This window comes from Aplysia californica, unplaced genomic scaffold (assembly GCF_000002075.1).
Source record: "Aplysia californica isolate F4 #8 unplaced genomic scaffold, AplCal3.0 scaffold00469, whole genome shotgun sequence".
NCBI lineage: Eukaryota > Metazoa > Mollusca > Gastropoda > Aplysiida > Aplysiidae > Aplysia > Aplysia californica.
This window is the reverse complement of record NW_004797739.1, coordinates 235713-247495: the sequence shown is the minus strand read 5'-3', so window position 1 is coordinate 247495 and position 11783 is coordinate 235713. Positions and strand designations below refer to the sequence as shown.

The 11783-nt window shown below is 37.5% G+C and overlaps 1 protein-coding gene across 1 annotated transcript in view; it reads left to right on the top strand.

The window, feature by feature from the left end:
* The window catches only part of LOC101848837 (dynein heavy chain 3, axonemal), a gene marked incomplete at its 5' end in the record, with an annotated part of 135539 nt that overhangs the window by 19732 nt on the left and 104024 nt on the right, over window positions 1–11783 (top strand). The window contains 11 exon segments of the mRNA XM_035971600.1: window positions 726–865; window positions 1615–1833; window positions 2486–2684; window positions 3405–3543; window positions 3949–4053; window positions 4453–4583; window positions 5864–6059; window positions 7737–7943; window positions 8459–8596; window positions 10190–10305; window positions 11254–11458. Coding sequence (XP_035827493.1) covers window positions 726–865; window positions 1615–1833; window positions 2486–2684; window positions 3405–3543; window positions 3949–4053; window positions 4453–4583; window positions 5864–6059; window positions 7737–7943; window positions 8459–8596; window positions 10190–10305; window positions 11254–11458 — 1795 coding nt within the window.

Below are 11783 nucleotides of genomic sequence, written 5' to 3'. Positions count from 1 at the left end.
CACACACACACACACACACTCACACACACACAAACACACACACACACACACAGTACACACTCACACACAGACACACATACTTACCCAGAAACTCATACATACATAAGGAGCAACAGCTTACTGAGTTTCTGTTTTAAAATATTAAATCAAAACACACACTTAAACACACATATACACACGTCAAAAAATGCAACTGCTTATACACATAGGCCTACACAAGCAAGGGGAGAGGGAGAGGGAGAGGGAGAGGGAGAGAGAGAGAGAGAGAGAGAGAGAGAGTGACAGAGAGAATGACAGAGAAAGAAAGAAAGAGAGAGAGAGAGATCGGGGGGAGGGAAGTCAGAGACTAAGTTGTAACATTATATGAAGTAGTCTACTGAGTGTACTCCTTGAGTTGGGGTGTAATGTGCATGTGCGTCGCCTGCACATCTTTTATAAAGCTCTCTGGAAAATGCACCTTTCTTCAATGCCCCCAAATACATTCGAACCTGCTCTAATGGCCACCTGTGTAAGACAATCACCTGTACAAACTACCAATTCCCATTCCCCCCTTGCATTTTTTAAACATTAAATGACACTGTTTAAGATTTCCACCTGTCTAAGACAACCACACTTATCTCTTCAATAATTGGTGTCCGTTTCTTAGACAATTTCGACTTTAACTTTTAGACAACTCGATGTTTGAGCCTCCACTCTGCCACTCATTATTAATGTTTTCCCTTCAGCTCTACCAGCTCCGTGTATGTGGATGGATCAAGTTACAGAACTCTGAGCGAGAACGGAGATATTCTCTCCCCTATTCGGAGTCCAACTCCCACTCGAGAAGTTCTCCCTCCAATCAACAGAAACGGGAGTCTCAGTAATGGTGTGTATCTTAAAAGGGATGGATGACCATTGGTCAAATGAACCTGTTCAGAGGGAAATATGACCTTATCCCTCTGGGTCTTAAAAGCACAACTTGCATTGTAAAGACCTGCTACGACGATATAATAGAGCAACAGACAGTTTTTTGATAACGACTGCAGTTGAACCAAGTCCATTTCCCTCCCCTCCCCCTTTCCCCTCACAGAATGGAAATTTTTTTTAGACAGCCTGCTATTAAGCAAAACAAAAGGTGTAAAAAAGGTATAAAAGGATTGATATTACATGTTGAAATATAAAAACCTATGCGTAAAGTAGCACTTTCTATCTGATTTACCAAATGTAGGTTCAGTGTTGAAATATAGATACCCCCCCCCTTCCAAATGCTTGTTGGGCACCGTCATAATTTATGTCATTTATAATAATTTATGCTGTCTTCTCTCACCCGTACAAGGGGTTAGGTGCTCCGCTACCACATACAGAACACCTGAGTTCGATTTCTGTTTGGGGAGAATTTTTATTGAGTATCTCAGTCTTTCTCCTGGGACATTTTGTTTACACTCTTGACCCAGGTTTTTTCAGACAAACAGGGGCAAAGCCTGCCTCCAAAATGAAAAATATTGTGTATGCCTACAGTGAAAGAAAAAAAATTATTCTCAAGTTTGTGTGCCTGTAAGCCCATCTACTCGTGTCAGTTTAATCAGAGCCATGTTTTAACAGATCGGAATTTTTTTTTCCTGTCTTGAATATTAGGAATCCATTCCTTGCATCAAAATGGTTATAGTGCTGGGAAAGACGATTTTGAGGAAGATGATACTTCAGACTGGATTGAGCAGGACGCTGAAGGAGGTCCCAGTACAGCGCGGTCTGGAGGCCCTTCCTCTGAGACAGGCAGCTACGACAGCGGTGTCCCTCCGACCTCCAGTGGCTTCACACCCGGGATGAAAACGGTGCCAGAGCACGATCTTCTCGGTGAGTCATGAAGTCTTCAACTTTGGACCTTGAACGATCATATATTTGAGGCTTCATATGAGTCTTTTCTTCTCCGAAGAAATTGCTTTTTAAGTATTTGTGAATGTATGAATGGCAAAGGATCCATTTGGTGTATTGGTTTGAAAGTAAGAAGAGAAAAGATGTTATTTTAAAAACTACTTGAAATTTCTGATCAACACCATTTATCATAATCTGATGACTTATATTCATATTATTGTTTTGTTTACATGTTGTAGGGAAAAGATCTGTTTTCACTATTGAGAACCATATTCTTGTATAGAAATATGAGATTAACTTTTTTATATACTGTAATTGCATAATAGGTTGTGGTTGCAGATATGAACAGTTTTGTCAGCTGAAAAGCTATTTATAGGCTCAATAAGAAAAACCAAGGACCCAGCTTGGAGAGAGTATCTTGACATGGCTGGATGAGAGATTAAAAAATAACAACAACAACCGAACAAATTACCTAATAATAAGAAGAGGGGCTTAAAGGAAAATTTATATATTTTTAAAAAATTGTGTTTTTCATGAATTACCTTGTTTGGTAAAGACCAAAAAAAAATTGGTTTACATTTTATGAATAGTTATGGGAATAAAGATTGACTCTTGATGGTTTTTGTGACTTCAGAGGATCAACATGGATCTGAGGACGGTTATGATGCAGGATCTGAGGCTGAGGACCATGGTGAGGACAACGTTGCTCGTGGCTCAACACCGTGTTATGACGAGGATACGTTGGATGTCCTGGAAATTGAATTTCCTCCGTACTATTTCTCCACACATGGCTTGTCTCGTGCAGCCTCGCCGGAACCTGATCAGAAAGAGAGGTACAGAAATAAATTAAAGCATATATACAGTGTATTTGATTGACTTCTTAGATGTTACGGCGAAAGGAAAGGATTCTCCCTCCCCCCTTTCCCACCACGCACAGTTGGCACCTCTTTTTTTAATACTTAAAACAGCGGAGAGTTTGCAAAAAGATATATGTAAGGATTGGAGACTCTTTGTTACTTCTGCTTCTTCATAGTAGATGTCAGTAATTTTAAATCTTGCCTTATGGATTTAATTAAGTTGTGACAAGAAGTATCTAAAAGTAATAGAAATGGTGAAAATGAAAATAAGGAGGCAACATCCTATCGCCTATCGTTCATACAGTATTGTTCAACTTTGTGAGACATCTTTATGTTCCTCTTAGAGACGCATCACACATCATTTCTTCCTACTTAAGTCGGCCTATAAGGTGGTGAGAAAATAATCTGACAAGTAGAAATGAAAATGTAAATTCAAAAATGAAATGGGGTACAAAATAAGTGTGCTCACTCCTTCTTTTAAATCTGCTGACAAAACACTGGTGAATTGGATATTGGCAATGATTACTTATTTCTTTAAGTAGATAATTATATTTCACATTAGTTATTTCTTTGCGTTTTGCTGAGAATGGACTATTAGTGGTATGTGAATTAAGAACATTGTTTTCTTCTCTTCTGATCTTAGTTTTCTGATTTTCATTAGCCATAATTGTATTGTGTCTTATCATTGGTTTTCAGGTATTATGCCCTCGCAGACAGAGCCATTGATCCAGGCATGGTTGGTCCCATCACTAAAGATACCTTGGCTGGTGTCTATAAATTTGTACCAAGGCATCTGCGCTCTGATTTTCCACAGGCCACAAGAGCGTTTCTCAGGGTAATTTTTTTTCAGTTTTGAAAATGAATTTCCATTTTTGCTTTAAATTCCCTCCGAAATGAAGAAAGTTGATGGTCATACAATATCAATGCATACTTGTGAAAGTTGCAAACAACATGAGAATGTGGTGTGCAGAGCTCATTAGCAAAGTGTTGATTCAACCACTGAAGCCATATAAATGTATGTCCGGCCCTGCACATGGTCGGAAAATGTATTTTATCTAGTTGGTTAGAAATGACAAATTATATGTTAAATTAAATGAATAATCTTTTTGAAACATTTATTTGCTGGCTTTGCATTTTCAGTTGTTGTTCCATATAGTTCTGTTTTAGGTTTTTACACTAGTGGTAGCTTTTTACATTGTCATAAATTTATTCTTATATTTCATCATGCATCCCTTCGCAGGAGATGGATGTTGACTACAGAGCTTCAGTGAGAATAGCTATCCTGGACTATATTTTGTTGGACGCTGCAGAGCAGGAGAGACTAGGACTACCAATGCCAGTCAAAGTAAGTGGCGCAGTTCTAATTTCTATGAAATGTTTTCTTTATTTGTGTTTTTCATGTATTCCAGCAATCAGTTTGTATGTTGTCAGTGCTTCCACTTATAAATGTCTTGCTTTTCAATCTTACGAGGTTTTTTTTAAAGAATGGAGCTTTATCAATTGTTCTCATTATTGAGGACATATGAGCCATAGCTGAAAATTAGTGCAAATCACAATTATCTTTATTATTTTCTTTAGGCGACTTCTTTTTCTTACTTTTCAAATTTGTAGGTGTGTTGGATTTGCACCTCGTTTCAAAATTAGTTCATCTGAGTTATTCATGCCAAAGATCTTTAGAATCAGTTTAGAAAGAATGACAAATGTCCCATGTAATGTTCAATTTTTTTCTGTTGTGTTTTTGCAGCCTTCTAACCTTGCAGGACGAGATGGCTTTCCATGGCATGACAGCTTGAATGTAAACAAAGAATACATTTCACAGAATTTGTTTTTGACTCATCCAATTATGAGGCACATCCTCTACAATTTTGAATACAGGTAAGTTGATTTCTCCAGTGAACTGATTAAAAAATATTTAGGGATACTAGTCTACATATCCTTTTTCTCATAATTTTTTTTTTACCCTCTTGAACTTTGAGAATAATAACCCTCTTGAACTTTGAGAATAATATAACTGAGAGACAATTGCAGGTAATGTTTCATATAATCTTTCATTTTAGGGTCTTTTTAAAAATAAAATAATTGTGTACAGGCACAAGTAATAGATTTAAGTGCTTTAGTCTGAGATTTTTCTTTTCTTTTTAAAAAAAAACTCAATTTCAATATGCTGATGGGTATTCTGTGTAAAAACACTATTTAAGAAATTCCATACAAATGAAGATGATTGTTTTTCAAACCCCTTTTCTGTGTGGAGTCTTAGTCCGTTTACTGCCCTGGGAAACAACAATTAACTGTTCTTTAGCTTTTTGAATTTGGTTTTGCAACTAGCTCAAGTAGCAAGCGGACTTCACTCCGTAAAACTAGCAAGTGGCTGGGGAAATTCATGGCTAAAAGCTGTTTGCACAGGTGGCAAGGGCATAATGGAAATAAAGTCAACGGTTGTTGTGTCTAGAATATGATTGATAGATAAATCAAGTTTCACAACAACAAATTTAGAATAAGTATAGTTTAAAGGCTAAAATAATCGGTACTGTTTGTTGAAGAAACTATAAAGAAAAAACTATACCAAGCATTTTACAGCTTCAGGTATTTAGACACTGCCATTTAATTTTTAGACAATTGGAAAAATAAGTTGACCAACAAAACCTACAATGATGATAAGCCCATCTCAAGAAATAGGAATAACAGAATACTGTTTCTTTGTTGCTTCATTCTTCAGAAATTTGAATGATTTTTTTTGTTATTGTGTAAATGCATATCTCAGGTTACATGACAAAGTGATCGACAGGAATTATTCATTGTACTTCTGCTTTCTGTTTAGTTCTTTCCTCTGATAAGGGACTTGGTTCTCTGGTTTTGTTCTGCTCATAACTCTGCCTTTTCTACCTTTAGTCCTATTGATGGGTTCTAAGTTTTAAATAACCCCAACATTTCTTGTGTCTGAGGAATAGTTTTATCGCAATAAGTGTGGGTTACGTTTACCCTCCCCAGCTTATTTTTATCTCTTTGTTTCATTACAATAATCACTGACTTCCCCCATAGTTATATTACAGCTTATGATGTAATTTTAAAAATCTCATGCCATCCCAATCTGTGACACATATAACCGTTGTCTTGTTGTATTACACTGAATTTAATGGATTTGTTAAAATCCGCAGGTACAGTGATTTCCGACTGATTGACATTCCAGGCTTGAGAAAACAAATGCCCATCACCATGGAAACATTCTTGAAGCAGGTGCAGATTTCTAGCAAAGCAGCAGCGGAATTTCTGGAAAGAGAGTGGCTGATGGAGTGCAGCAATTTGATCGATGACATGAGGGATGAGGTGGAGGCATGGATGCCCCCACAAAGTGTAAGGGCTATTTTTATTAAAGATTCTGTATGAAAGCAGATTCAGTTCCATGTTTTGATATCATCATATTCATCATCAAGTGCCAGATCTGGGGCAGACACCGGTGATCATGGTTCTTTATTCATTCCTTTGTTCGGATGCTCTTAAAAAAGCTACGTTACCCTGATCTTTCCCCATTACCCATCTGTTTAGTTTCTCTAAGTAGGTTGCTTTGGGCCTACCCCTGCCTTGTTTGCCTTAAATTTTGCCAGAGAGAGCTAGATGTTCAAGACCCTCCTGTCTATTCTGGTGTTCCAAAAACTGCATTTGTCTTTTCCTGATTGTTTTTATAACTGAGCGTCCCACATAGATTTCATGAAGCACTGCCTCATTTGATTTCTTTTCCCTCCAAGATATTTTCAGCAGTCTCCTGAGAGAAGTGCTGTGGTATAATTGTATGCTCTTTATAGCACTATCAGAACTTAACATCACTATTAGAATATTTTAAAACGGACAGGACCTCCAATTTCATGTTCATCTTTGATAAGGCTGTTGATGTTAAAATATGTGAGGCATTGTGATGAAATCAGGCGCTCGTCAAAATTGGGTCAAAATGATGAAGTAAAAAAAACTGGCATTTTTCAGGCCATTGGGCAATTTTTCCTACTTTTCTTTTTTTGGATCAACATCTTTTACGTCCATTTAAAAACGCATTTCGGTGTGGATTTTTGAAAAGCATTGATTAAAGACACAAAAATTGTCAATATTCAGTTTTAAAGGACTCTCAAGCTGTGGAAGTTACCAAACTTTGATGCCATTTTCTCACTAATTTTTACCTCTCAAGCCAGGCGACCCTGACCTCCTTCAATCGCAAATATCTCAACTTCTCTAATCAACATAGATGGATTTTTTTTCACCAAAAGCAAGGCAAATGAGCAGGCTTTGAAATGATACCAATAACCCTATATGCCCAAAAATTGATGAGTGCCTGATTCCACCATGTCGTGCCACATATCTTACTTCCAGAAGTCTTGCTTTGTTTCAAAGTATTTCACAGGAACTACTGCTTGGGTTATTTTGTTGTCCACTAAGAAAATGTGCAAGGATGGTAGTTTGTTGTGTACATGCTCCATTATGTTCTTTCTTTTGTGTTGTTTTTGTTGTATTTTTTTTTCTGCTTTTTTAATCTCTTAATCTCTTTCACCTCTTAGCTTGTTCTCCCTCCCTCCATGTGTGATCTTTCCACTAGCATGGACATTTTTTTCAGACCAGACCAGACCATCAATGATTTATTTATAGAGGCACCAGCCATGCATGTCCAGGTGCTGTTTTAGCCATTTTTTTCAGAATGATTTAACAAATTGTAATTTCCTTATAACATTAATACAAGATTGAACATGGCTACTGTATGTGGGTGGCAAGAAAATAAGTTTGCCTGTTCATTTCAAGCAGTTGCCCTGTGGTAGCTTTGGTATCCTTTACCACCTCAATAGAGGTACTATAGGATGTTGCATTCACTTTACACTCACTCTCTGGCTTGCTTCATGGCTGTGTAAACTATGCTAAAGTTTCACTCTGGAAATCTGATGCTAGTGGATGATATATTTGTAGGCCACAAAACTTCATCAAATTAAAAGCTAAAGATTTGATGTAAAGAGTATTGGTGGGTTAATTTTGTATATTTGACTGTTCATGCAGGAAGAGAGAGTTGAAAAGATGGAGCGTTTCTTCAACTGCGTGGCTTCCCTCATGTCCGGCCTTCTGCGTCGATGTGTGGAGAACTCAATCCAGGATCTGGTGGACTTAGTGGAGATCTACTATGAGGGCAACAGTTATGAGGGAGACTACAACATCATGGCTGACCTGGGTCTGCCTGAACTCTTACATCCGGTCACTTTCTTCATGGTCAGTTGTCTCCTTTCCTCTCTCTTTGTTTGTCTGTTTACAGTGGTATGCTCTCGTGGTTTAAGCAGCATGAGTCTTTCATTCATGGGGACAACTAAGCAAGAGAACACAATCTTCAGACACTTTGCAATTGACAAAAATGAAAATACGAATGCATAAGAAATAGCATTTGAGTGCTTATAATAGTCTGCAGTGCAGTACGCAGGCCTACTGAGAGGGAATGAGATGGCAAAGTGGAAAGAAATACCTTTCCCATAACTTATTTTTAAGATGCTAAGATGTGAGCTTTTTGTTGGTTGGGACAGGTGTATAATTTATTGTGTCTGCAGAAAAGAACTTTTATGCAGACTCTGAAAATAGTTTACAATCTTGTGTTTTTGCAGTGTCTTTACAATTTGCATTATTTGCTTTCGGAAGGTCATACTCACAGCATTTCACTTCTCTCAATAGCTTCCACAGGAGTTAATCATGTTGAGTACTCTGAAATTTAAGGTCACTTTTTTTTTTTTTGGCAGGAAGAGGATTTGGAGAATAACAGCCTCAAATTTCGCCCTGCTTTCACAGACATTTGCGACTTTTTTGCTCTCATAATTGACACCATGGTGATCAGTGTGCGCAGACTCACACGTCTGGAGCATGGACTTTTCCAAACAGTAAGTGATAACCAAAGAGGTTATAGTACTTAGTACTAGAGTTCATGGCACTGATGTCCCCAATATAAATTAACGGGGCTGTGTGTGCCCACTCTGGGACGCTGAACCTCAAGGGCAAGACATGTGTAGTTCAAAAGACAGATGAGTACTTTTTGAGACTCACGTGGAGGGGTCTCAGTGGTCTAAGGAAGAAGTCTACAAGCCTGCACTGAAATGTTGGGGCAGGGCAGTGTTTAATATACTAGAGCTCGTAGGGAGTATGATGGGGGTTCAGATTGTTAATGTAAATGGGGCATGCCGGACATGCCAATGAGGGTAAGAGGTCCCCCACGTCTGACACATATTATGATGTACTGCTGCGAGCTGTAGTATTACATATATATATATATATATATATATATATATATATATATATATATATATATATATATATATATATATATATATATATATAAAACCTCTTTGGTGAAGACACCTCATCAGTTTCCTCCCTTCTTGCTGGAATTTGATTTACTTTGTCGTTGCAATTTCTGAAATGAAAAACCAATTTTTTGTAAGAACAGGTGAACTTGCTTTAATGGCCATCTGTCCAAGACAATCACCTTTACAAACGACCTCTTCCAACTTCCACCTTGCATATTTTTTCTATATTATAATGACACTTCAAGATGTCCACCTGTCTAAGACAAACACTTTTATCCTTGACAATAGGTGACTGTTTTCTTTGATTTTTTTTCCACCTTTAAGTTCTAGTGAAAAATAGATCTTGAAAGGAGCTGAGTTGGTCTAAGTTGTACTTCTTTAATCATAATATAAAAAGTAAAGAAATAACTTTTTGGCTCATCTCAGGCTTTACTGCTTTGTGTTGTATTGTATCTGATCTGTGAAGGGTAACCAGCTCCTCCCCCCCCCCTCCCCACTGTTATAGTATTATTCTTTTAACTGTCCTTGTATTCTCATTTAAAAAATGTTACGGAAAAAGTTGAAAATCAGTACAGGATTTGTCTATTTTCATGTCGTGACTGTCTTGATCTTGAATGTATTTTGTAGTCTCATGAGCACCTTGCTTTTGTTAAAGAGTTCCATGAAGAACAAACTTAAAGTTGACTGAAAAGTCCAAACATCCACGTATTGTGCATGCTAGCTTTACTTCATTTTCTGTTTCAGTCCTATGAAAAAAAAACATTTTGTGTTTATACAATGGCCATTGCAGTGTTGATGGATACAGTTATATAGCTGGCGCTGAAAACTGATGGTTTTTAAACTGGGAGCTGTGGGTGGTTGGAGGGTGTTCTTGTGTGGTTTGCTCCTTCTTTCCTATAAAAAATCTATCGTCTCTATCTCCCCTCCTTTTTTGTGTTTGTTACTCTCTTGTAACACCTCTTATCTTGTGGCGCTCATATAACCTTATGCAGTGCGAGTGCCGTAAAACACTTACAAAAGCTAAACTAAACTGGGAGCTGGAAAAAGATGTCTCCCAATTTTAAAAGGGTACGGGAAATTAATATGACTCGAATCCTATCCTTTTGACCAGAATGTTCAGATAAAGTTTGTGTACATGTAGGTGATAATGCTTCTAACTGTTCTCCTCAGGTGGAAGAGTTGGAGCCTGACAGTATCTTGTCTGTGGAAGTGGAAGAAGAACTGGTGGAGGTGGCCAAAGACAAGATCAGAACAGTTGTCCTGGCTAACAGTCATGGGCCAAAAAAGTAAGACAGCTCTTGTGTGGATTCCCATTTTTTTTTTATTGTTCTCATCTCATTTATTTTAGCCCATGTTTAAATATTTCATCAAAGACATTTCTTGAACTTTGCAGTATTTCTTGGTTCCAACATGTAATATTATAATAGTTTAGTTTGCAATGGTCCCACCCCCCCCCCCCCCCAAACCTCAAAAAGAAAATAAGAATTGATTCCTCACCTTTGTTGCTTTAAGGAATGTTTTTGATGTTCTTGCTCTTAAAGAAAGAAAATAATGGGTGGCAAAAATATGGCTGAGTCTCTGGTAAAGAATAAAATTTTTAATATTTGCATCTAAAACTGGTTTGTGTTTTCAGATCAAACCTTTGATTACATATATTGTAATAGACTGTCTTTTACTTGAACTTTGATCTCTTTTCTGCTTGAAGAGAACAAAGACTGCACTGGATTTATTCTTGTTCAGGCTTTGTTCTCAGCTTTGTCCTTTTAAAATTCTATGGAAAGAAACATGCTTGCTGTACTTTGCTCATTTTATACTCCATAGCTTCATCACCAGTATAGTGTTCTTGAAAATGTACAATGTGTCTTTATAGTATGTGCCTTGTACATACAGCTGAACTGCTGTCACGCCCACCTGTATTAGACTATCACCTGTACAAATGGCCACTTTTCATTTCCTCCCTTCTGTGTATTTTTTACATGAAAATGGCACTGTGTAAGACAGTCACTTTTTTAATATGGCCACTTTTCTCTTCGACAATGGGTGGCTGTCTAAGAGAGTTTTAACTGTATTCTCTTCATTTGGCGTTCATGTGAATGCACATGCCTGCTTGTTGGTGTATGTGTGTCTCAATGTTTTTACCCGAGTGCTGTTGTGCATTTTAGCTTTTTCTGTTTGCAATAAAGAGTCTTATATGTTTATACTGACTTGGGCGTGTTTATATTTATTCTTCTCAGATACAAAGCAGTATATGAGCCTTATGCTTACTTGTACACTTTGACCACTGAAGCTCAGATTCAAAAGTTCGTCAGTCGTGAGCGACCTCTCAGGGATTATGTCGCTGCCATTGAAAGGTTGAAAACGATGGCCTCGGAGGTTGGGTCCTTGCCTGTGTTTGTGCCAATGCATTTCTTCCTGTTGGACTGCTCCCATTTGAACCAGGTAAATGTATAAGAAAGGCAAAAATATAGGGGAAACAAAGACTGCATAATTTAAGGAGATGTTTTGATGTTGCTTGAAAAGAAACTAAACTTTTAATTGGCCATAGGGTACTGACTCAAATAAGTTTTCAAAGCCGCCATGTTAAAACTCAAATTTAATACATGAGGAATAAGTATTGAAATGTTCTTTTGACAAAGTTGAAAAGCTTCCTCTAAAGGAATTTTAAACTTCCAATATCTTCTGGAAAAATACTTTGTTCAAAGTGTCAGTATGTTCATTTTTACTGCACAAGCAGCTTCATAGATATGGTGCAAGTCTCTCCCCC